The sequence below is a fragment of the Antedon mediterranea genome, chromosome 3 (genome assembly GCF_964355755.1).
Source record: "Antedon mediterranea chromosome 3, ecAntMedi1.1, whole genome shotgun sequence".
Lineage (NCBI taxonomy): Eukaryota > Metazoa > Echinodermata > Crinoidea > Comatulida > Antedonidae > Antedon > Antedon mediterranea.
Genome location: NC_092672.1, coordinates 36,460,017 through 36,487,960, shown reverse-complemented (window position 1 = coordinate 36,487,960; position 27,944 = coordinate 36,460,017). Strand labels below are relative to the sequence as shown.

General features: G+C 33.6%; 1 protein-coding gene and 1 pseudogene across 3 annotated transcripts; one reads left to right on the top strand and one right to left on the bottom strand.

Moving 5' to 3' along the window:
- Positions 1-12: 12 nt before the first annotated feature.
- LOC140045435 (carboxypeptidase D-like) lies at positions 13-27,830 on the bottom strand. 3 transcript variants are annotated; one of them, XR_011844582.1, is made up of 26 exons: positions 26,972-27,830; positions 20,343-20,485; positions 19,720-19,886; positions 19,229-19,338; positions 18,067-18,249; positions 17,256-17,447; positions 16,480-16,757; positions 15,448-15,544; positions 14,128-14,270; positions 13,368-13,534; positions 12,773-13,137; positions 9,427-9,563; positions 8,705-8,802; positions 8,331-8,568; positions 8,024-8,132; positions 7,728-7,930; positions 7,252-7,373; positions 6,905-7,103; positions 6,182-6,323; positions 5,340-5,489; positions 4,998-5,114; positions 4,565-4,689; positions 4,000-4,131; positions 2,774-3,062; positions 212-2,170; positions 13-176 (listed from the first exon to the last, which is right to left on the bottom strand). XR_011844582.1 is itself a non-coding variant. In XM_072090330.1 (25 exons), the coding sequence occupies exons 1-25, from the start codon at positions 27,801-27,803 to the stop codon at positions 1,929-1,931; spliced, it is 4,980 nt and encodes a 1,659-aa protein (XP_071946431.1). In that variant the 5' UTR covers positions 27,804-27,830; the 3' UTR covers positions 89-1,928. The 3 variants fall into 3 exon arrangements, 2 of the variants coding, with proteins under 2 accessions (XP_071946431.1, XP_071946432.1); XM_072090330.1 differs by having other exon boundaries at positions 89-2,170; XM_072090331.1 differs by having other exon boundaries at positions 89-2,170; positions 4,998-5,111.
- On the top strand, positions 21,879-21,996 carry LOC140045672 (5S ribosomal RNA; annotated as a pseudogene).
- Positions 27,831-27,944: the final 114 nt, after the last annotated feature.

Here is a 27,944-nt window from a genome sequence, read left to right as displayed (position 1 = left end):
TCCACATAAACAATAACACAGATTGACTTCATTTTGTATTATTATTTTGTTCAAACCACTCCCATGTGACGACAACCATGCCCATACTACAAAAGAGATATTTACATTAGTAAAGGTACAAAGAATTAAATATATATTTGCATTATATTCTATTAAGCACATGGCAATTATATTGCCTATAGCAATATACATACTATATATATTATATTGCCTATAGCAATATACATACTACAGTATATATATTATATTGCCTATAGCAATATACATACTATATATATTATATTGCCTATAGCAATATACATACTATATATATTATATTTTTTTTTATTCACATTCAATAGAATTATTTGTTAATACGATGCTGCAATGTAGTATTGTCCATATCTTAAAAACTTTTGATTGTAGAGTCAGCAATATTATATTTCATTATTACGCTTGTTAGCATACTATAAAAACGCCAATTGATAGGGTGTTCTTTGTCACAGAACAACACTCTTTGAATCGGCCATCATCCGCCTGTTTCTCATTGCTTTCTGCCATACTTTTTTTATAAAAATGTCCGACTGATAGGGTGTTCTTTGTCACAGAACAATACTCCTTGAATCAACCCATCCTCCTGTTTCTCAATCCATTCTGCAATACTATTTCTTCGATATAATTTTCCTTCATTTATCCATCTTTTTTCACCATCTTTGGTTTTTCCCGCTTCTATTTAAATCTAATTTCACTGGTTCATCAAGAAAATTCATGAATAAATTATCTTTCAAATAAATTATCTTTCAAAAATTTGAAGATCAAAGTAAAAGAATTGTTGTAATTTCTACAAAATTGATTTTGCTGATTATTTAAATTAATATAAAACACGGATAAAAGAAAAAGACCTTTCTATATGAAATAAAAAGTGTTCTTATTTGTAATCAAAAAAGTAAAATTTGTTAACTAATAAAAAATTATCAAAAACACCCATCATTACCCAACAGTAATTAAAATACACATCATATAAATCATATTTCTCTCTAAATTATCTTATTATCTATGCAACATTTAAACACAAAAAAATGTTCTTTAAATGCAATTTCTCAAATTCTAACATAATCATGTTAATATTTACATACCTGCCCTTGCTCCTTACTACATTTAATAAAGTATAAAATAATGCTTTACGATCTGTCAATTTCAACTAATCACTGATTTGATGTACTGTACTGTACTGTACACACTAAACTTGTCCTACCTTTTGTCCAATCTAAATATTCATAATCTTATTATGACCAATCTCGCACTTCAGCAATTTTTGGCATTTGCATTGGGGCGTATCATACAAATAGCTCACTGTAAAAACATACATTATTTTTGTAAGCATTACATTGCATGATATTTTAGTATAATTATTTAAGCCTAGTCTACACTAGCTGACTATTATTTGCAAATTCCAAGTTTGCCAGTTTGATGAATGTTGTACTTAAGCTCTGTCTATACTATCAAACTAGTTTGACAAAAAAAGTGTGATATGCCAAATGGTAGTGATATGACATCATCTAAGCTCTGTCTATACTATCAAACTAGTTTGACAAAAAAAGTGTGATATGCCAAATGGTAGTGATATGACATCATCTAAGCTCTGTCTATACTATCAAACTAGTTTGACAAAAAAAGTGTGATATGCCAAAATATGGTAGTGATATGACATCATCATGTCCATATATGGGCACATAAACTTCGATAGTGTAGATAGGGCTTTACAGTCTACAGCAATACAGCATTCTGCAAACACTGGCAAACAAGGAGTTTGTAAACAGAAGAATTCTGAGTACAACATTTGCTTTCATTTACCCATCATAAAAAAACCAAATATAATTTGAATATTGAATTTCCTTTGTTGATTACTATAAAACTATCTTTCTATTTTATGAATATAAATATTATGGTCACGTATTAAAGATCACATCTTCCTCACTACTTGACCCGCTAATATTATCGTGATATCCGTTACTTAGTAACGTTTGTTTTGAATTAAAAGCTTTCATAGCCATGCGGTCAGCAAACTCTTCTTGGTACATTCGGTCACTGTCCAATCGATAAAATCCCTTCCTTCGTTGACCGTACTTGTGGTCACTGCAAACACGTATTAGGCAGAGGATGAATAACATGATAACAGCAAGACCAACACCTGAAATAAAATAAATATATTTACAATAATAAATATTCATTTATTCAAACTGAAAAGTTGCATAACAATTAAATAAAGACAAAATGCATATATTATTAGATAATTGGGAATGATATGAATCGTGATAAGTACAGGATTGTATATTTTCTATACCTTTCAGTATTAAGCCTTGTTCGCACTGGACTTTAAAAATAGTAGATTTAACAATGTTAGCTTTATCAAATGTCATCGGAAGATTTGACCATTGTTCGCACTTGGATATTTTCACTTAGTTAGTTTTACCATAATTTTACCAAAAATAAGCCGTGATGTTAAAAAGAACGATTGACTCACGCGTGTTAACATGAGTCGCACCTTCGAATTGGACTTTTTAGCCGCATGGATAGTTTTATTGGGCAGGCAGTGGTCAGTAAAAGTACCTATTGGACTTGGTTAATTTAACCCTGTGGGAACTGTAGCCAGAGTTCAGATTGGACTTTTCTTAGTCACTTTAATCGACCAAATTAAGTGTGATCGAGGCTGTACAATTAATACATATTACAAATAAATAACTCTAAAATAAATAACGGGTTTTGAATACTTTAAATGAACTCCCAAACTCACCAAACAACATAAGAAACATTGACGGACTCAAGCCAAAGAAAAGTCTTTCTTTATACAGTATTACAGTAATGTTACCAGCGCCTTGGTTTGGAACGATGACTTCCACATCCGTCACTTGGTAACTATCAGCTTCCACGTGGATGTGGTACGTACCAGGAAGCAACAGGTGATGAAAGAACCCTTGTTGCGAAGTTTTTGCAACATGTTGGCGCCCTTCTACTCTTACTTTAGCTCCGATGATATTGTTACCGCGGTGATCTTTAACGCTGCCTTGTATGCCAAAGTGTGCCTGAAAATATCAAATATTATTTACATTTTGTGATATTTAAATACGCATAATATTTTAATTATTAATATTAGTTTAATTAATATATGTGCTGCTACTGGGTAAGATAATATGCAATAAACTATGATTACCCACAAAATCTAAATAATTGCATAGGTTAACTGCACTAAAGTTCCTGAAAATATCAATATTATTCAAATTTTGTGATATTTGAAATTCTATAAAATTTTTTCTTTTCTGTATGTGATGCTACTGGGTAAGAGGGATCACTACAATAAACTATGATTATGATTATGATTACCCCCTGAAGTGCTCTGTACCTTGTGACTTGTTGGGTTTGTTATTTATAAAAAGATAAACAAATGAAATCTAACTAACAGGTTAGAGAGTAAACAGGTTAGAGAGTAAACAGGTTAGATAGTAAACAGGTTAGATAGTAAACAGGTTAGCGAGTAAACAGGTTAGCGAGTAAACAGGTTAGAGAGTAAACAGGTTAGAGAGTAAACAGGTTAGCGAGTAAACAGGTTAGAGAGTAAACAGGTTAGAGAGTAAACAGGTTAGAGAGTAAACAAGTTAGCGAGTAAACAGGTTAGAGAGTAAACAGGTCAGCGAGTAAACAGGTCAGCGAGTAAACAGGTCAGCGAGTAAACAGGTCAGCGAGTAAACAGGTTAGAGAGTAAACAGGTTAGAGAGTAAACAGGTTAGCGAGTAAACAGGTCAGCGAGTAAACAGGTTAGAGAGTAAACAGGTTAGAGAGTAAACAGGTTAGAGAGTAAACAGGTTAGAGAGTAAACAGGTTAGAGAGTAAACAGGTTAGAGAGTAAACAGAATGTTGTTACTGCAGTAACTGCAGTAGAATAATGTAGACATGGTCTTCAATGGAAAAAACAATGATTTGGATTATGATAGTGATTGTAATGATGATTGGAGCTCCACCCACCTGTTCAATCATAGCCAATAGCGGCTTGCGATGGGCGTGCCATATAGACTGTAGTTGCATGTTCTTTGGATGATGGCAGCAACCAATGTAAACAGCTAATTCCAGACAATTCAAAGAATCATAATTATAATCCTAAAACAAACCAATAGAAAATTAATACAGAAATAAACACAATTGCAGTGGACATTTTTTTTGTTCTCCATTTACTTACAAAATACATTTTGTTCTCCATATATATACATATATTTATATAAATCTAAAGGCAAATTACTGAAAATAATGACAATGCTGTGGGTATCAGTGGCTAGATCTCAATGGAGATACAAAATAAAATAAGCACTGAAAAAATGACAATGCTGTGGTTATCAGTGGCTGGATCTCAATGGAGATACAAAAAAAAAATAAGCAAAAAGCTAAATAAAAACGATAAAGTAAAACAGCCAGAAAAATTAGCAACACTAGCCCTTCATCAGTGCAAGTATACATATATAAATATTTTTTTATTCATTGATCAAGCTCTATTTTGAACCACTAGTTATTACTTTGACTAGAATAACAACCTTACCTGCATACTGCCAGACTGCATACTGCCAGACTGCATACTGCCAGACTGCATACTGCCAGACTGCATACTGCCAGACTGTGCATTCCACACTGCTCCATTAACAATACCACCATCAAAATGCTCATCTGTACAAAAGTCAAGTATTTATAACATTTACACCAACATTCCAACCCTTCTTAATAAGTATAGCTTTACTCTTCAAGACCATAGCCAGGATTCTTAGGGGCTATGAACTAGGCTAGCTAGCCCTACCTAGCCCTACTTACCATTTACCCACTTCCACTGCTAGTCTGTAGTTTGAAAGGGCATTTTTTTTTAAAGTTGGGTTCATCCTGGCTATAGGTTTTTTCCTTATTTTTTTATAAGATGGTTTGTTTTGTCTAATTTTTCCATATTGACTCCCTTTGTGCAATACAACCAGAAATGTCCTTACCTTGTTTATCAGAGCATTGTGGGTTACCCAGATGCATGTTGGGATGTGCTTGTGCATATGTACTTGCAAGGTATCTGAAAACATCATCGTCTGGCGTCACATTAACACCTGCTTCTTCTTATAAAGGAAACAAACAAATTTGATAATTCACTATCTTTCGACGCTAAAAACAATACGCAGATAAAATACACATTCCATATCCTTAGCATTATTCTTTTTCATGTAGAGAGAACAGAAATTGGTACTACAAACGACAGTTGTGAACCTGTATACATTTAGTATTTATTTAACACACACAAGATGTTTCTGTTTTCTGTTAAAGAAAAAAAACAAAAAACATACTCGTTTTATTAATGTAGTTGTACGGCAGCTTGACTACACTAGTTCCACTATAGAGAGCGACAGATAGAGAGAACGGACTCTTCTTCATCCAATCTATTAATAAATCAGTCTCTGGTGGCACTCCATGGTGACTGGTGTTCATCTGATTAACTAATTAAAGGAAAAACATCCTATGTTATTTTTAGACCAATTAGTACTTCACTTAAGTTAATAAATATAACAATAATGATGTCTAGGGTAACTTTTGTATTGATATTTTGTACTTTTTAATCTTCATGTTTTTAATGTTGTAATTTTGTATTTTATTGTTGGATGATTATGTTTTGCTTTGGAGACCCACTTGATAGTTTGATTTAGTTCGCTTTTGGGAATCCTGTCTCTCTCTTTTGTTTGTTATTTTTTGTTATAAGTATGCGAGACGAAATAAATGAAATGAAATGAAATGAAAATATAAATAAGTGAACTCTTAAATTTTAATTTGTGAATATGGCCACAGTAGGCTTAATCTGACGAGCCATAAAAAGTCATTCTATCAACAAAGAAGAAATTAATTTAAATAGCGAATAAACGTGAGGTAAGTTAGGTTTGTGTTTTCAAAAGGAAATAAAATAAATATGGTTGAAAATGTCTACAAAATTATTTATTGTTGTTTGATTGATTTCAGAGTATGCTAAAGCTCTGTATACACTATCAAACTTTATGTGACAAAAAAATGTGATGTGCCCATATATGGACATGATGATGTCATATCACTACCATATGTGGGCATACCACTACCATATTTGAGCACATCACACTTTTTTGTCAAACTAGTTTGATAGTGTAGACATAGCTTTAATCACCTGGAAAACTTGTATCAATATCAATATTGTTGGCATTGTTCCTTCCTCTGGTGCTGTCACAATTACCTTCTTCACCCTCAGCCTGTCGACTACCATCTGGGTTTACCATAGGTACTAGGTGGATATGGGTTGTATCTACAAGCTGTGTGACAGGGTAATAAAGTCATCAATACACATTACATTCTTTGAATGGAGGACAGGCCCGTAGCCAGAATGTATCAGAGGGAGGTTTTCTTGACACCATTTATTTTGCGAGCATTGCGAGCAACTGTAGGCTGGGGGCCCAGGTTGGGGTCCAGAGGCCGAAGGCCCCTGAAAGCTTTGGCTCTCAGAGCAATTTCGGTTGTTTTAATCAGCTTAAAGAGAAATTTTTTACCTACTAAAATCTGAGTTATGCAGAGAAATTATATAGTACACTACAGTATTCTATAATTGATAATTAATTGCACGACTTTGGAAGTTGGGCCTTTGTTTTTCAAGGAGGAGTTCGCTGGTAAAAGGGGGGTTCGCACAAAAGGGGGGTTCGCCCGAACCCCCAAAAACCCCCCTGGCTACGGGCCTTGAGGTGTTTTGTCAAGAACACCCCTACAAATCTTTGGTGTTCAGATAGGAAGCAAAAAACATCAATGAATTATTATACTGTAGATGAATGAATATAATAAACAAAATTAAAAAGTTGGTTAAAATTTAACTCAACAGAAATATATCATAAGATGTACCTACCTCTGTAACTAAGTCATCAGTTCCATAACTTGCAACGAGGTACTCGGCTAATGCTAGCAACAATTCACGACCTACGACCTCATTTCCATGAATGTTTGCGAGAAATTTAACATGTGGTTTGTGAGCTGGAACAACTTTGTGATTATTAATAGCGATTTCTAACGACCATATTTGGCGAAATTCTTTAGTCTTTCCAATCCTATTAGAAACAAGATTACTAAATTATTACTAGTTGGAATTTGAGGAAAATTTAATATTTTTTTAAATCTGAGATGCAAAACAAATTAAATGCTTTTTGGTAGATATCAGGGGACTTCCATTTTAGCAGGTAGTCTGTCTATACTTACGGGTGCAAGGCACATATTGATGGATGACTAAAGGTCAAATTTCTTAGTTTTGCTAGCATTTCATCATACGTATGGTATCTCACAGTGTGTTCCAACTTCAATTCAACTGTTATAGACACCATCTACAAAAACAATGATTGTAAACACTAGTGATAAATAAGTTAAATTGAGAGACCAACCAAGCTAAAATAAGATATTTCCAAAAAGAACAACTTATTGACATCAATTTATTACAGTGGTAAACACCAACACTTGGAAATTAATATGAATTTATTGAAGAGAAATTTTTCTTTTTTGTTGATCCAATAAATCGAAAGTACTAAAATATTAGGATCCAAATTATTTAAAGAATATGAATTTAGTTTACTTAGCCAAACTGGCAAGGTCGATAAGTTGACAATGTAAGGTAAAAAGGAGAGAAGCATGTTATTAAAAGGGCATCCCGCAATCATGTGATAATAAAACACTTGTCATACCTGGTTTCTCTTCACAGTAACCTCTTTTGTTGTCATACTATAACCAGGAGCAACAACTGTTATTGTATTTTTACCCTCTTCTAGTAATTTATGAAATCGCTGTTGATCGGGTTCAAAGGTGAAAGGGCATGTGTGACTCCATTGGCTGACCACAGCATCTGTTACCGTGGAACCTTGCTCATTTACTAGACTTACGTGAACACCTACAAAATAATATTTTATTTGCAAATTTTTTGTTAAAGTAAAAAAACTACAAAACTGAACCAGCAGAAGAAGAAAAGAAAAAAAATACCAACCTTGATTTGCTTTCTTTATAAACTTCATTATTGGTATAAGATTCTGTTGCCATAGTGATGGTATCTTGGAAACATCTGGATACTTACAACAAGATACGTGAGCAGTGATCTGGAAAAAAAATGATTGGTAAGCAAAAAACTCATCTGAACTGAACTGGCTAGAGAGAGAGGCCTACATCCATACCAAAGGTCAATACTGGGACTATATCTGTTTGCAAAATCAGACATAAAGTAAGGGGTGGGATTAAGCCTAAAGTGAGATTAATCCGCGAGGATATACGGTAGTTGTTATTCCACCACTACTCACCATATTAACATCTTTATTCAAATACAGATAATCTTGCAGTGTGTTATTTGTACGTTTTAAATCGGCTCCATGGACAGTACCTGATGGAAATACATGTCCATTACAAGCAGCATTACCCATGTGCATAGTGGAATGGTCCAAAGCATATGTCTCAGCTAAGTAAGATAATAGCCTATTATCCTCTGTGATGAAACCTTTGGTCTTCCGACTATTTTGAACGGGTGTATCAAGTGGAATCCTATAAATATAAGCCATATGAAATAATAAATAAAGTTAAATAAAGAATAAAGATAACAACAACAAAATAATATGCAACTTCATTATAAATTCACATTTTATTGGCTACTTTGTAAAAATCCAAAATAACACATTACCTCATCCAAAATCCACTTGATTCAAGACTTAAAGCAAGAGAGAAGTTTTGATTTTGAAACAAAGAGAGAATAGCGGCTACCTCAGGAGCCTCTTGGTTCTGTAAAGCAATACAGCATAAGTTACAACACATTATATAGTTTTAAAATACACTTTTTGTGACAGCTTCACGCATTAGCTAAGGAAAATCCTAAATATATATTAAAATACTGGGCAGCATAAGTCACAACACATCAGATAGTTATAAAATATACTTTTTGTGAAGGAAAATCCTAAATATATATTAAAATACTGGTTTTCAGGGAATTGACTTTAAGCCTATTTTCTATTAGGCAAATTTATTTGTGTGAATCGAAATAGGTAACTAATGAGCATGCATATTAATATTTTAATCTATTTTTTGTGATGTGAAAAATTCCACAGCCAATCAGAACTAAAAAAAGTTTCCTAATGGAAAACAGGCTTTATGATGTTAAAAACATCTTCAGTTCGTACATAAGGTGGTATAATACTGTATATCGTTACTTTTGCATACCAAGTACTCTTCATTTCTAATCTCTGTCTACACTATCAAACTAGTTTAATGACAAAAAAGTGTGAAGTGCCTAAATATGGTAGTGATATGCCTAAATATGGTGGTCATATGACATCATCATGTCCATATATAGGCACATCACATTAAGTTTTATAGTGTAGACAGAGCTTTATACATTCAATATCTTACCACTTCTATCTTGGCAGATCTTTCTTTACAATCATTTTCATGACTATTTGGAAACAAGTCCAAATCAACGGCAGGTACGATGGTTATCCTTGTAGAGTCTAGTATATCACTGATGGTCTCATCCTTGTTCTCATGGCCTGCATCAAATAACAATATCATTTGTATGTTCATTTTGTATACAATTTGGTATTGTTTAATAATTTTTAGTTGGTATGATGGTGGCGATGTGTGTGACACCCCTCATTTATAGTGACTTTTTCAGGCATGTTATAATATGTCATGTCTTGAACATTCATAGCGACAAGTACCTTGTTAGTGTCAGGTGTTCATAAGGGTGCTGGTCAACCCGTACCCAAACCAACCCGTACCCATGTCAACTCGTACCCAACTTGGCTAACCCGTACCCAAATAATTGGTCAACTCGTACCCACTTTGGCTAACCCGTACCCAAACCAACCCGTACCCATGCCAACTCGTACCTAAATATTTGGCTTACTCGTACCCATTATTTGGCTTTCTCGTACCCATTATTTGGCTTACCCGTACCCATTTTTGGCTTACTCGTACCCATTATTTGGCCTACTCGTACCCAATTTGAATAATTACTTGTAATGATTTGATCGGCGCAAAACGGATGCTTTTGCCGTATGAATATTTTTATATTTAAATTGTTTTTTTATTTTACAGGTCTCGGTGAAATGTGTGCTAATAAAAAAATTAATGACCATTGATTTGATTGTAGACTTCGTTTAATTAGGCATATATTTGTTAACATTTATTTAAATGTAGTATTATAGTTTTATAAACGTATGTTACGTGTCTTTTTTATTTACGTAAGAGAAAATTAATTAATAAAAAAATATTTTAACTGTTGTATAGTTAGTATTACAATTCAATTAAGCCCAGGTAAAGTACCAACAACGTATAATTTTATACTTATCAATTTTTATTCTTTTATTTTATTCTAATTATCTTCCCTGATTGCATTCGATCAAGTAATTATTATTTCTATTGTATTTGTATGTTCAAAATTGGTTGAATTAACAACGCCCTGTTTTAAGCAAAAAGCCTGCAGGGGGCTATGGGGTCGAATTACTCGTAGATTTCGTGTTACGTGTTTTTGCTGACCGGGATTAACCTTTTATTACAAAAAACACGCATTTATAGGGCCGGCGTCAAAGAGACGACTCAGTAATGACGTATGATCGTTTTCTATATATTTTATTTATTAATAATTCAGTGAAATGATCATATACACGTACTGTCGTACTGTAAGGCAATTATTAAACATTTTGGCAGATTTTCTTCTATAACAGCTACGTACGTGTTTTTGCTGAATGGGGATTCCTCTTTAATATTAAAAAAAAACGCATTTGTACGGGTCCATTTGTATTGTGTCCAAAAATAGACAACGCAATGTGGCGTATGATCGTTTTCTATTTATTTTTTTTCTGAAATAATTGAGTAAAATTATCTGTTTGTTTACGGTAATTAAACATTTTTGGTAAATGTTTCCTCAATAACAGCTACGTGTTTTTGCTGACGAGGGATTCCCTTTTTAAAACAAAATACGCATTCTATGTGTCAAATAAGACAAATGAATGAACTACGATCGTTTTTCCATGGCAACGGATGTGTCGTTATTTACTAAAATAATATAAACGTTCTGAAGGCCTACCTACACGTGTCTGAGTACTTACGTATCTGTCAGCGATAAGATGATTTTTTTAAGTTTGTAGTATTTATTTCGGTTTTTAGTCATAATAATAAGCTACAGTAATAATCATTATAAAATGAAAACGTAATAACAGCAAATGTCGTCGTTTGTAATTAAATGTTAAATTATTGGGAGGTTACCTTTTATTATTACTCTCACATCCGTCATTGTATACTAGATAAACGGCAATAATCTAATCTACTACTAAATGCTCATAGCAGCAATGAGGCTGGTATCCACTTAAATAGTTTCGTGATTTTAAAATACGAGTGACTACTTAAAAATGTATTAAATATTTTCGAAATGTTAAAACAGTTTAATAATTTCCAAAACTTGCAAAACAAAACAACAAAAAACATTCGTTTTAAAACGATTTTCAAAAAGCACATTACTTCATTATCTGTAAAATAAAATGAAAATACAAATTATGTATAAAAGATATTCATGTTTACTTTTAATAATTCAAGTTTTCATCATCACAGACTAGTGGGTATTTCAATTTCCGTGTACTACTATTTGTAGAAAATAATAGATGAATAACTCATAAATGAAAAAAAATAGAATGCAGCACAGCCGACCACTGACATCTTCCACAGTACAGAGCCATATAAAACAGCGCCCTCAAGTATTAACTTGACCAAATACGACGTACGCAATACGATGAAAGCTGTGCTTTTTTCGTACGAGTCTGTACATATTATTATACTTTTTAGGTCAATAGTTTTTGCCATTATAATATTGAACATATGATTGGTATCTAAAAATTTAATAAAACTGGGTTTAAATGTAATATAAATATACTTTAAATAGCATTAAACTTGGGTACGGGCTAGCCAATGATGGGTACGGGTCAGCCAATGATGGGTACGGGTCAGCCAAAATTTTGGGTACGAGTAAGCCAAAATTTGGGTACGAGTTGGTGGGTACGAGTTGGCATGGGTACGGGTTGACCTGTATTCGTTCATAATGATCACCTAACATGTCAATTGGTTGGTTTATAAAACGTGTTACAACATTCATTCTGCGAGTCATATGGCCGAGCGGTTAAGGCAGGGGCGCCGTTTACCGTATCTAAAGAGCCAACAACAACATCGGCAAGGGTTCGAGGCCGACTCGCTCCTAGTTCTGGTGGTGGAACAAGTCTTCTCGGATAAGGACTATAAACCGTAGGTCCAGTGTACACAGTTATAACCTGTGTGCACTTTAGAGAACCCAGTTCATTATTCGAAAAAGAGTAGGGGGTTACCCCGGTGAACTGGTTCACACAATAGCCCCTGTATCAGGAGGATTACCACCTATCTGATAGGACAGTGATTAATTCACTATTGGTAATCCTTGGCCACATTGCCTAAAGACATAAAATAAAAATAAAAAATAACCTATACTATGCTACTACATCTTAAATGTAAATAAGGGAATAACTTGCAGTCTACTTGGCTGAATTGCGCACAGGTGTGGACAGCAACTTTCTACCTCTCTATGGGTCCCTTAATGTCAAATGTCCACAACGACAGGGGCTGAATGGACCTGTACACCGGGATAACCCCCTACCCTTCCGAAAGATGTACTGGGTTTAAAGTGCACACGAGCCAGATGTGTACATTTGCAATAATATTAACATTCACATACCTGCTGCAAAATGCCTCATTAATCTCCACAATATCTCCCTCCCAACAGGCTCGTCACCTCTCATTCCACCAATCAGAGCCACACTTGGCCTGTCAGCACTACTATCCTCATGCTGATTGGTCAATTCCACTGCCAATATTGGCAGACCGCCAGCTGTCTGTCCCAACTCTTTCACCAAAGCTATGCTTGGATGAACCTGGCCAAGGTTCCGTATTTTCTCAATAAGTTCTTCATTAGACATGTAGTGGCTAGCGTTTTGGGGAAGATTAAAGTCCTGTGTTTCGGCCCAGCCCTTCGCTAGGGTAAAGTTCAACTGCACTGCTGATCCTTCCGTTACAGTGACCTCATGAGTAACTGATTGGAATCTGTAATTATAAACAATGTTTCATCGTAATTTATGAATTTTAAATTGTACCGAAGACATCCTGTAATTGGCCTATGACTGTTGGATATGATTGTAATGAAATAAAAGAAATATTAAAAGTAATTGTTAATTTATTTATAATTTGATTTTAGTAAATTAGCCTACACTTAATGTTTATTATAAACTATTGAATTTATTTGTATATGATAAAAAAAGGTAAATGTGACCTACCCTTCAAATGAGGCAGTGACCTGATAGGTCCCTGCAACTAAAAGTCTCCAGTAGTCTCCCCCTCCAGCCGTTCTAATGTCATGGTCAATGCCTGCTACTGAGATAGTCGCATTGGGTAGGCCCACGCCGTCTGGTGACATAATAAAACCTTTCACACCTTTGTGTACCTACCAAGTTAAAGAGTAACAAATATATATAAACAAAGAAATAAGAGAAACACTGTATAATAATCTTCTATTTAATCAGTCTGCAATCTTCCTGAAGTCTACAGGATTGACATATATTGTTGTAGTGTTCAGAATTTTTTTTGGTTTAACTAACTCAACTGATTCACTGTTCTTTCAGAAGTTTAATTCTCCCAGATGTAGGGAACTTAGGGGGCTCTGGAGCTCACATGATACCAGAAAGTATAGGTCATTATTCTTGAAATTTATTTCACTTTCATATAAATGTACAGTTAGGGGAATATGGCAAAATTAGCACTGTGGTCATGTTACAGAGTTGTCAAATATAAATATTTGATAAAAGTCCTAGAAAGTAGGAAGCCTTTTGCCATTTTTCCCCTGACTATGTAGTAGTATATGGGGCTTATTAACACACATCAGACAAAAAAAGACCAAATAAACAAACTAAAACTATTTAAAAAAAAACAGATATATTCTTGATCATTTTCTCTTAAAAGCGTTAAACTACATGAACCATTGCCAGCCATTTATACAGTACTAGCAATGTGGAGGCCAACCAAGTGTGTGGTACATACCTGTGACATATAGGCTAAAAGAGCTGGCTTATTAGCCTTCCAATAGCCTGGTAAGTCTGATTCATGTGGGTATTTATCACATCCCATCTCAATAGAAATATCGAAACAACTTGTGTGAAGGTATATCCAGTCCTGCATACCACCTATAATAATGATAGTTGTATATTATGTTTATTCACATTTATATTACAAAAAAAGAAGCCATAAATGCTATTGTTTGCTAAAAATATTAGTTGTATTATGTTTTTATGTATTTTTCTTAGTATTGAGTGACACTGATGTAAAGAAGTATAGGAAGAAAGGAGAACACGTTCACGGAGTATTAATGTACTTGTCATAAAACACTACGTACTACAGGCCTGCATAATGCGTAATCTACACTATCAAACTTTATGTGACAAAAAAAGTGTGATGTGCCCATACACGGACAAGATGATGTCATATCACTATCATATTTGGGCACATCACACTTTTTTTGTCGAACTAGTTTGATAGTGTAGACAGAGCTTAACAATAATAATTAATAAAAAAACATCTCTATATATTTTAAATAATCTGTTTGTTTTATTGATTATCCTCTTGTATAAGTTGTATCAGATTATTCCATTATTATTTAAAGGGGTGTTTAACGAATCAGAAAAATTAATGTTTTTAGAGCAAACACTCCTCAATAGCGTGAAGAGATTATGATCACACAATAGGCATTCAACCGTGACTTATTAGTACACTGAAATATAGAACCTGTTTTGAGAACATGTTCCAAAATTTAATAAAGTATAAAAGTAAACAAACAGATGGGGCTGATTATGTTGATAACCACATAATCTGTTTTGACGCAAATGTAAACAGTTTGGTAAAATATTATATCACAAACAAATATTCATGACTTGTTTTGAAAATGTGTTTGTGATATTTATTAGCGCAATTTTTTTTCTCCTTTGCGATATATCTAAAAGAGTGGAGTGGTAGATTGGTGGTTAACATGCTTGCCTTCCAATCCCTAGTCCAGGGTTCAATCCTGACCTAGTGCCAGGGTTGTATCTTTTTCACTGCTCCACTATCTAAGCCTCAAATGAGACTCCATGATAAATTATAAAATAGTTTATCCATCCAGCGAGTTTGTGCTCGCTGTTGGATGCGTATACATTTTTTTTTTTTATGAAATAAAAAAAAATGTTTTTTATCAACTACGATATTAAGAATGTTTTAGTTCTTATTAATATTATTACTACAAACCAAACAAAAAAAAAGGAAAAATAACCAATCAATCAATAACCAATCAATCAATAACCAATCAATCAATAACCAATCAATCAATACCTTGTACATTATACCAAGCAGCTCCATTTGTGATGCCATCTTTAAAATACTCTGGATACGTCGGGCATGGATGGCCAAAATGCATTGTGGCATGCGCCTTGAAAGTAAACAAACAACATGGTTATAGGGATACAGTAAATCTGGTAATTTAAAGCCCCATTCCCTACGTTTTTTAGATCTAATTTAAGATCACAAACTATATTTAATGTAAAAATAATACTATATGGTCCTATTGCGATAACTTTTTTCGTCTTTAAACGGTTAAAAATGTGAAAAATAAATCGATTTTAATAATTATAGCGGCCCGCTATAAATCCCAAAATGCATTGCGCGCGGATTGATATTTTTGTTTTTCACCTGTAATTCGCCCACTTTTCGATCGATCGTGAAGCCAAAACAAATGGAAGACTCCTAACTTTTCAGCGAAAATACCGGGTTTTCCCCAATTTTTATCAACGGAGTCTGGCAAAAATAGAAAGACAATTAATGCAGCAACTATACAACGTCAGGCTAGGTATATAGCTAGCGTACGATGTTCGTACGTTACCGATGTTTACCAGCTAGGCCTACAAAACTAAGCCTAGCTAGGCTAGGCCTGAGACCGTCCACGAGAGGTCGATCGCCGCGAGCTACTTAGGTAGTGCATTGTTTCTCACTTTTTATCATAATTTACCATAAAACGTACATTTAAGACAAGGAATGACATGGTTTAATGTTTTTAAAGTGATATATATGTATTATTTTCCAAAAAACGTCCAAAATTGCAGGGAAGGGGTCTTTAATAAAACTGAAGAGTTCTATAAATTTTTCATTAACATTAATATTAAATTGTCTTATCTGGTAGTGTAATTATTTTAGAAATTCAATTTAAAAGTTATGATTTATCAACAGGTAGCTTACTATAAGCTTTTCATTAATTTAAATTATTGCCATTGTCTATTTTAATTTATGTACAGCGAATTGAGAGCTTGCTTATATGCGCAATATAAGAATGAACTATTATTATTATTATTATAACAACTTACTACTTACATATGAATAAACCTTTGCTATCTGCTTGAACATGTCATCGTCGGGACATTTACTGTACGTTTGTGACAATTCTTTATTGTCATCAAATGGGTAATTAGCCACGAGTGACCCGCCGTGAAGGTTAGCGGAGAGGACAAAAGGGTAGGACCGTATCCATCGCATCACTGTCAACGTCTCTACTTGAGGAACACCTGTTGATCTGCCAAACTGATCAGGAAAGTTTCGATTTAGGTCAATGTGATTTGCGTTTTCACGACCAAGTAAGCCAGTTGTATCACCTGGTGGATAATAAGAAAGAAAATTATTATACACAGATATAATAAATATACAATTTCTTCATTTACACAAACATTTTTAAAATCTAAATCATTTGTTTACTCATTATTTAAAAAAATAAAATTAATTATGAAATATAGCTTTTTTATACAAGTGCAGTACTATTTATTGAAACAACATACAAGAACATTTGATAATTTAGTTTCAGTTTGTGTATATGTTCTTTATGTGTCTTTTTTATCTTTGATTACTATGAGTTGAGTGCTATGTCTTGTATTTTTTATATGCGATATTTTATGTTCAATTTATCTTTAATGAATTGCAATAATAAAGTTCAAGTTCAAGTTCAGACAACTTGGGCTGTAATTTGCTAAAACCTGACAATCTAAAGACCAGAACCTTTCCAAGAACCAACATTTTAAAAGTTCTCCAAATATGAACAGACTTTCAGAATAGGACAGCCAGGTGAGACCAATATAAAACTATAATATAAAACTTACTTGGTGAAGCAATTTCATGTCCATCTGGGTTCATCGTAGGCATAATGTGTATCCTTGTATTATCCACTAATGATGTGATCTCTGGCAAGCGTTGGTAATTCTCACATAAATACTGAATGAGTAGTAATAACATCTCTCGACCTACGACCTCGTTGCCATGCATGTTACCTACGTACTTGAACTCAGGTTCACCTTAAATGCAAATTTAAATTTTGAAAATGAAAATGCAGTGAAACCAAGCTTCCAAGATCTAAACTTCACAAAAGTTTTTCTTTCGCTTCTCAAAATTTGGAGAATAAGATAGTATGTCAAGTATCCTTGTATATAATCCCATCCTCATAGAATAAGATAGTATGTCAAGTATCCTTGTATATAATCACATCCTCATAGAACACGAAAATTGGGCCAACTTTGAGGGGTAGGACTATAATCGGAAAGAGCCTGGCTTCTGAAAAAAATTATTGTTTTTCTTGTAAAAACTCAAGTGAACTGGCTATTCAAGAGACCTCCATCTAACTGGCTATTAACAAGAGACCTACATCTAACTGGCTATTAACAAGAGACCTACATCTAGACCAAAAGTCAATACTGGGGATACTCTTGTATTTTGTATATATTCTATCTCTTAATTTGCCAGCATCTAGTTTCCCACAGTGCGGGATTAAGAAAGAAATCTGACATGAATTAGTGGGTGGGATTAGACCCGAGGTGGGATTATACCCGAGGATATACGGTAGTATGGTTCTTAAATGTGCTAATCAAACAAACCCAAATGTTAAGTGTTAATTTAAAGGTCCAGTGTTAAACTCACCTGGTTCATGGAATCCTGGGTTGTCTGTAATCTCCAAAACCACTAGTGACCTTCCCTGTACCGAGTCTCCTATGTCGTACATTCGTGTAATATGAGGGTAAGCATTAGCATAATATTCTAAGAAGGCCTCCATCTCATCGTGGTTATGATGAATAAATGACGTTGGTTGTAATGTCTCGAAAACTAAAACAAAAACCAAAGAAAACAACCCATACTGTTAGTATGTTAATATTGTTATGTTGTAGCATGTATATAAAACCAACATATTTTCATGCAACCATTTCTTTAAAAACAATGTTAGCATTAAATAAAACCATGTTAACAAACGAGGATAGAAATTATAATAACCTACTTCAAATGAAAAACACTGAAAGATGAAACAATTTAAATATTTTTATTCAAGATTCAAGAAAAATTAATTATTTAAATCCAAAATATAAACAAAGAAACAGAGGAGACATGGTTTAATCTTTTTTAATAATTTATATACATATTTTTTTGTACATCCTAATTAGTCAGCAACACCACAAATTCTGTGGGCTGCTTTTTACATTAATATTTTGCAGAATAACTATTGTTCAGCCTCTCAATTATATCTTGTTGGTTAACCAACAAGGTTCTATCAACTCTGAATCAACGCGTTCATTTTGTTCTTTAAAAGATAGTCCGTTGTGTACTACCAAATTGAAATTGAGGACATGACTTATGTTCCAGTATTAAGTTAGATTTAAGTTGAAATGTAATATCAGAGTTGTGACAATAAATAACATCAGACAACTTGTAGAAACAAATAGCGAACAGCCAACTCCTGTAATAAATATATTATATTATATTTTATTAAGAATGGCTTAAATTGTAGGTAAAGAAAAGGTGATGTGTGTGTATTTGATTTGATTGCAATTAAATGATGATGCTGACTGTTACAAGGATATTGAATGATACAGTTGATGATGATGATAAAGATAAAAATGAGGATAAAAATGATGATGATCATAGAAATGATGAAAATGATGTTGTCGATGACAATGATAATGATGACGATGATAATGGTGATGATAATGACGATGATATTGATGATGATGATGTTAATGATGACAGTAAGAATTAAATTAAATTAATATACCGTATTTAAAGGTTTTTTTTAGGTAATTTGGTTGGATACCTTTTGCTGTTGTCAGCTGCATCCTTTTAGATATTGATGTCAACCTGAATTCAACCACTGTTGCATCCCCTGTACCCACAGTCACATGCTGTGCTGGCACAGACTCGTAGCTAAACAGAAATATTGAAAGTAAACATTACATAAAATGTGTGTGGTAAAAAAACAAACTTGGTAGACAGTATATGGATGCCAATCAGATTAACCTGAACACTTTATCAGTCAGATAATCTCAATGATCCACAGACAACTCTCCCAATACCGGACACCCTTGAGCTGGCCAAATATTTCTGGTAATTCAGAATGTCTTTTTATAAAAATGAATTTGGGACCTTTTGGACCTCAAGAAAATCTGGTTTTGGGATAGTTTCTGGTTTTCAGAGAGTACGGTATTGGGAGAGTTGACTGTACTTACCAAATTTAACTACAAATTAACTTTATCCATATATTTATCACCAAATTTATAGATTTTTCTATTTAGTTTGAATACATACCCGTTTGCATACGCATTTATCGAGTACTCCCCAGGAAGCAGCAGACGCCAGAAATCGCCATTTTCAATCGATGTAACATTGTGACTGATGCCCTCAACAACAATATCAGCGTTAGGAATCGGATCACCACTGTCATCCACTACGGCTCCTTTAACACCTTTGTGGACCTAGTGTAGGAAAATAACAATGGTTAATGAAAACATGCTTAAAATTCCATGTGATCACGCTTTATAATACTAAGTCTATGTTACTTAAATTCTAATGTGTACTCCCCTCAAAGCGAAAAGACCTGGGTTGCTTTATCCCTGAGGTAAGCAACTTATCGATAAGGATGGCAACAATGTAATGATAATTTTAAATTCACGGCGGTGTATAAAGTTATCTACTGTCGATGACAACATGAGGATGTATTAGGATGACAACATTTTAATGATGATATTGATGGGGGAGGGGTCGGGTTGGTGAATATTTGTAATAAGCTGTGTTATCAGTTGGTTTTATTTAATACACTTCTACTATATTTTGATTTGTGTAAAATAATGATCTACTGTATGTATCGATTAAAATTGGTTAGTGTGGTGCGGAGGGGTGGGGGGATAGCTGGGATTATTAGAGTAACCTACCTCTTCCATATACGCCAGTAAAGCTTCCCTGTTGTTGTTCCATTCTGTCGTCAGTTGAGATGGTTGTGGGTACTTACAGCACGACAACTCAATGGTAATTTCAAAACAGTTACTATGGAGATAATTATAATCTTGCATTCCACCTATAAACCGAAAAAAACAAAATAGAAATATATTATTTGATAAACTTGGGTATGACCAGGGAAGAGTGAAATTAATTCACTGGTATCACCATGCATTTTTCGGGTTGTGGCGCATTGAGTTGGACTACTGACAAGAGATCAAGGTTCGAATCCAACTCTTGTCGCATTGCTGGACTCCTACGCAAGGCAGGTGTATAAAATTGGTACCCGGTTAGATCTAGACACAACGCTGATTACTAGCTGTATTATGGGAGTATGTTTCCATACATCTTTGATCCAAAAAAATGACTGGGGTAATAATGTTCAGCATTTAGAGGTTTCACAACATTAGGCGCTATATAAATTCAGGATATTAATTATTATTATTTTGTTGTCCCTCCCAATTATTTGTAAAAGATTTCTTTAAATGTAATTCTATTTATTCAATCATTTAAATTATTCAACATCTTTTTTGTTTATATCCTCCCACTAAGTTACACATTATTTGACAGCACTATAATATACTGTATTATAACATCAGAAATTTTTTTTTAATTTGGATTATTTTTTTATATTGAATTATTGTATTCCTTTTGTAATGAGCTTGTTTTTAATAAAAAAACAAGCTTATGCAATAGTATACACTGTACAATACACCTGCTCAACAGCACATGATTTACAAACTCTGGTTTAATAATCGTATGGCGTGTATTGTTTTTCATGGACAATAAAGTAATCATGCATTTTAAGTAGCATGCTTTATATTAACACTTGTGTTTTAAAAGCTTGTAGAATTTAATACCATCTGGTGCAATTTAAAAGCATCAAAGTTTAAAAGCCAGCTTGCTTAACAGATGTAGTCCTAAGTGTATTGTTAAAGTGGATTGATAATATGATTAAAGATTAACACATGTATGGTTACATTCATACAGATTTAACAATAACATTATAAATGACGATAAAAAAGTAAATAATATAAATAATAAAGAAATTTATGGATATTTTTTATTCCTATTTATATTTATTTATTATTTATTTATATAATAATTTTAATTATATAAAAATATATTTTCTATTAAATGTTTAAAAAATAAGATATATCAGAGACACCGTTGTAAAATAATTGTAGTAACAATAACCAATAGCATGGACCTTATCCCCGTGCATTATGCCACTTTATTTAAATCCATTTTGTCTGTTTTTTACATTAAATAATATTAATTATGTAGTTTTTAATCGCATAATTCTAATACAATACATTAATATGAGCACATTTCTGCAAAAGATGAAATGAGTTACTATATTTTAATTTTTTGCTTATATATGCCTGTATTTTATCGTACTAATATTTTCCAATCTTTAGGAATAATTTCTATTAATTTATTATGATAATGGACAAAGCAAAGATAAAGAGAGATACGGCTTTACCACGTTGAAACACCGGTTCTCGTCAAATCACCGAAGTTAAGCAACGTTGGGCCTGGTTAGAGCTTGGATGGGAGACCATCTGGGAATAGCGGGTGCTGTATACGGAGCTGGGGTCCCGTTAGGCATTTGAAATCAGTACTGCTGACTCTTATGGCAGCCCCTGCATCTAGTATCTGCCTCAGACCTCTGGTCAAGGTGGGCACTGGACGAGAGAAGCCCTTGATCAATGTCAGGACCAATCAAGGTGCTTTAAACAGTCCTAGCTTTGTTTGTATCAAACCTGTTAGTGGCGGTAATTATCGCTGTTAGTTTCGATTGAATAAAATAAAAATAAAGCTTTTCAGTATTCAGTAAGTAGAAAATCAATGCTTTCAAATTTCAATGAAATAAAAACATGCACAGTATAACATCAAATTAATGTTGACATTTTGAATGAGAAAAACCATAGGATATCTTTGACAAAGCCAATTAATCAAAATAAACCCACAATAAAATGGTATTAATTAATCAATTGTCAAAATCAATTACTACTACGAACATAAAATGTTGGTATCACAATATTATTAGTATACAGTACCTGTGTGAACACCATGGGTGAGCGACCCTAACCAGGCCACCACCACCTGATCAGAATTACTGCATCCGATTGGTTTATTATGGGAAAAGGGATGACAGAATCAATGTAATTGTTTGAAATGAAAATATGCGGCAACAATGCATTATTTTGTGGGATGGTCTCAACTCGTTGAATAACCGCAGAAAAATCAATAATCAAAACAGATATTCAATGATATAGTAAGATTATCAAATTATACCAGAATGAAATTAAATTATAAAGCTATGTCTATACAAACTATTTTGACAAAAAAAAGTGTGATGTGCCAAAATATGGTAGTGATATGCCCAAATATGGTAGTGGCATCATTATGTCTATAAATGAGTACAGTGCATTTTTTGTCACATAAATCACTTTGATAGTGCAGACAGAGCTTTAGCTTCTTACCAACATTTTAATTCTTGGAGTTATTGGAGGAGGAAAATAAATGAATTCACCTCAAATTCTAAGAATTATTATATACAATAAGTTTTACACAAAAACGTTACATTGTTCTCTTGGGTAAAAGTCAAACTCGTTAAAGTGGAGTAATGGGAGAGGTACATGGTTAGTATGTTACAGTAGGTTGTCTCGAGAGATGGGGGGACTCCCAAATAGAAAGCATTATTATAACATACAGGACTGAGGCACCTCATATAACAATGTCAATTTGTATACATGTGCTAACTAGGTACTATCCTATCTAAAAATCCTGGATCCGCCAATGATTGCATTCTGATATTAATATTATATAACAAATAAATTCCTGTCATTTGATTAGATGATTGTGGGTCACATGGCATGCAATAGTATGTACTATTGAATTTTTTTTCGATAGTACAAATAACAAAATCTTTTCTTTTTCGTTGAAATATAACTTTTCATCATTCAGCTCATTCATTTAACATTCATTATTTGTTTATTAACCTACTATGTCCACTTTGTTTTTATTCAAGTTTACTCTGTGTTAATATTTTTGTTTGTCATTGCATTGGATTTAGTACCATATGGAATAGGATGAGCTTAACTAGATTAGCATATGGGGATTGATGAAAATACAAGTGTTTAAAGACCCTACCAATTATGTTTGCTGTTTAGTTCGTTCATATTTGATTGATTTGACAATAAAACAAAACGTTAAAATAATACTAAAACTGATTGTAACTGTATGCAACATCTAACATTATTATACAGATATTGACTGCTTAGAGGTTAAATATAAGATTTGACATCCCCGAGGGAATGATATTAAGTTCGAGGGAATATATATTTCCCGAGAACTTAATATAATTCCCGAGGGGATGTCAAATCTTATATTTAACCGATATAAAAGGCAATATCTGTTATATTATATAGCCAAGAACAAGTCTGCTGGGTTGGGTGAAGCTAGGCTAGGCCTCCTATAGTATTTGTATTGTATTTAAACAAGCCTGCCTAGACACCTTATACCTTGCGAAGAATAATATACAGATAATTACTAATTAATGATTCCTTGGCAATAAAATATTCACTTAGGCCTACTAGGTCGTTTAAATTAACAGAAGAATTTCCATCAATAAGCCTATTAATAATAATATTATAATCAGGTAGGCCGAATAAACAATTCGTCTTCTTCTTCTCTTCGAGGAGCTGAATCACCGGATGTTCAGCGCGTACTAGTTACTAGGTTATTACCGTGAGTATTGACCAATCACAAACGGTGTTTCATCACATTTAGGGTGGACTAATAACAAATGAGGGCGCTATGTATGCATAGCTTAAATAGTTTAGAAGATTAATTTCTTCAAGCAAGTTCAGTGGCGCAGTGGTTGAAGCGTTGTCTTGCGATGGAGTGACAATTCCACCCAAGTTCAAGATCCAGTAGATGACTTTTGTTTATTTATCAGCAAACGCGAGTGTTGCCACACGAAAATTACACAGTCAATATCATCGAACTCGAGAATTTATATGTTTAATGACAGGGGACACGAAAAATACGCGAAAATTACACGGTCAATATCATCGTTCTCGAGGATATATACGATTTACGATCCTCGCAGCGGTAGTCATGTGATGCAGTTTCAACCAATCACGTTCGCGTATTTACATAGGCTATGTAATATATAACTATATTAATCAATACAATTCAATTATGATAATATACTGTACTATCATACTTTTACTCTTTACTTTTTACCCAGACAATATAATATACAGTAGGTCATACAGTTCTATCTTTCCTATCAATGTTTCCTACTTCACAATCACAGAGGTATCTGGTTGGACATCATTTAATGTCTCAAGTACTGTACACTGTACAGTATATATTGTACCCTTAGGAAATGGGTGGATATTTTTAGTAATTGTAGGGAAATTAAGTATCTTTTAACACTTTGACTGCCAGAGGTTTTTCCAGTTAGAAACTGCCACCGCCAGCGTTTTTAGCCCAATTCGATGTTTATATTAAAGCTGATTGAAACCATGTATGTGATCTGATTTATATGTAATTTAGACTAAAATAATCATAAAGATTTTAGCTTTACAATGGTATCAAGAACGATTTTTAAATCACAATATGTAAATCGTAATAGTAAAATGAAAGTAACCCACTTTTTGAGTTTTTCGTAGTTTCGCGCAAGAAAGTCGAGATATTCGCAATTTTGTGCAAGACATCACAATATGAAAATATCGCCCGGTGAGATCAACAAACAACGAAAAAGTTACTTACACGGCACCGATAGGCCTATAAAAACAAGTTATCACTATCGAAAAATGTATTACATTTTATAAATCATAAATCTTATATCAATGTTTCGCCAAAATCCAAATAGTAAAGACACCAGGCCTAGTTAACCAGGCCTAAAGTTGGTCCGGAACCGTTTTATGACTAGGCCTAGGCCTAGGCTAGCCTAGTACTACTAGCCTAGATAGTAAACTGATGATAATATCCATATCATTTCAAAACAAGTTTCAGTAAAACACCAAAACAATTAGGGTATACATACAATAATAAAATTAAAGACTTCATATTGAAAATGACTCCATTATTTTTTATTCAGATAACAAACAAACATGTCAATCCACAAAAACCTTTGTAATGCTTCGGCGGCATAGCTAGCGCGCGACCGATACACAATGCGACAAGCCATCGCTCTACGCGCTACTGTGATGCGCGGTGTTTGTTATTTCGACAGGTACCATTTTGACAATCGTTCGTAACCAGATTAGTTACTTTCAAATTGTAAAATATTGACGGTCCAGACCGAATATAGTGTTCATATTTATAGTATATACCAATAATTAACCTATCTACCGGATTTCGTAAAAAAACGCGAAAAACGAAGATCTTCGTGTTTGGCAGTCAAGCGTTGTGTTTCCAAAAACGAAGATCTTCGTATTTGGCAGTCAAAGTGTTAAAGCTCTTCTTTTACATATTGAAACTAAAAGCATACTGATACTAAACCAGAATACCACCATTTACACTACATTTTAGCTTTATAGTCTGTCTACACTTATCAAACTAGTTTGACAAAAAAGTGTGATGTCTTGTGCCCAAATATGGTAGTGATATTCCCAAATATGGTAGTGATATGGGCATATATGGGCACATCACATTTTTTTGTCACATAAAGTTTGATAGTGTAGACAAGGCTTTAGTGTTTGTATGTTTAAAAACACTGACAGTATGTTTGAAATTTGAGAAGCCTTTAAGAAATGTGTTTCCTCTTTGGTTTAAATTGTGGTTACCAGGTTACCGTAACCACAATATCAGGTCATACCTTTGTTTGATTTTCTATACCTATCATTTCCATCAGATTGTTATTTCCATATTGTATGGAAAAATTTTGTATAGATTCATATAATCACAAGATATAATATACAATACTAAATAAAAACTACTACAAAAAAAAACTGTCAAAAATTATTTGACATATTGAATAGTTTAATGGAGAAGAATTACATCACAAGTATGTCTAGACAGGCTATTAATAAAAACATATTCTCTTTAAAAATGTTAAAATGTTGTTTTAAATATTAAATGTTACGATTCCATTTAATGGACATGTCATAATAAAATACAAATTGTACTGTCGGGGCCTTCGTGAGGTAAGCTTTTCTAGCTTCCAATCGAGAGGCCTGGATCATTTTAAATTACGGTATATTTCTTTTTTTGACTATCAAATGTGTACATAATAGGCCTATAGAAACTGTACAGTACACTGTATAAAGTGAGACGTAGTCTGCTTGCGGCTGCGCATGTATATTTTCGGAGGTATTGTACTTTTTTTTGCATTTAAAGTCGTAAAGCATAAGACTTCAGTCACTCAGCATGAGTATCACCGCCGCAAACTGGGTTAAGTGGAGAGACTGAGGTTTGAAAGTATTAGTACCTTTTTCTACTGTATATTATTTTAATTTGAAAACAAAACTACCAGGCAGTTGACTGAAAATACATCTTAAATAAATAAATGAATAAATGTGAAGAGAAAAGCTGTCTTTCTCACCTGGTACGTCATACCACTGGGCACCATTTGTAACTCCTCCTGGAAAATGGTCGTTCCAATTTCTGCATCCTTCCTCTATATGCATTGTTTTATGCCAATTGGCGTACACTTTAGCAAGGTGCTTGAACAAATCGTCATCCGGCGCTGCGCTATAGTGATTTTCAGAATGCGAATGTGAATCATCAAACGGATAACTAGCAACAAGACTACCACCGTGGAGATTCGCCGACAAAACAAATGGATTATTTTCGATCCAATTAATTAATAATAGCGTCTCAATTTGTTGCGTCGGTTGACCGGTTTTACGAAACTGATCAGGAAAGTTTCGGTTTAAATCAAAATTGTTAGCATTTCTTCGACCTTTTGTTCCATCGCAATCACCGACCTGCGCCAATTCAAATCCGTCGGGATTCATTGAGGGCATAATAAAAATATTTGTTTCATCAACTAATTTTGTTACTCGTTCATTAGTTCCGTAGTTTTTGCATAAATATTCAATTAAATAGATTAAAATCTGTCGACCTATGACCTCATTTCCATGCATGTTGCCAACATATTTAAACCATGGCTCCCCTTTCTCTACATCATCAGGGTTGTCTGTAATCTGCATAGCCCATAATTCACGGTTTGACACACTTTTCCCTACACTTTTCAAACGGACTATGTCCGGGTACATGTTCGCATATCGCCTCAATAATTCAGTCAATGACTCGTAATCATAATACCTAGATGTATCTATGGTGGTTGTCGAACTTGATGATAAAGTTCCCTTCAAAATTAAACAAAAAAAAAGAATAAAAACTATATAAAACTGTATAATTACGCGACACATATTTAACTTTCGTACTCACTACGCCATCGTCTATAATAAAATACAACATATGTTACGTTTATGCAGTGGGACAGCCAGTCGACAAATCGTGTCAAATTTCGACTCGGAGAGGGCGCCCTACTTTTCTAATTTAGTTGAAAA

Bases quoted from the DNA above. Each gene is read 5' to 3' on its own strand.
- LOC140045435 (XM_072090330.1), bottom strand. From the start codon at position 27,803: ATGTGTCGCGTAATTATACAGTTTTATATAGTTTTTATTCTTTTTTTT. The intron at 18,250-19,228 runs GTATCCAACCAA...TTTTTGTTTTAG, and splicing joins GCAGCTGACAACAGCAAAAG to TTTTCGAGACATTACAACCA. The intron at 8,133-8,330 runs GTGAGTAGTGGT...TTTTTTTTCCAG, and splicing joins TGAATAAAGATGTTAATATG to ATCACTGCTCACGTATCTTG.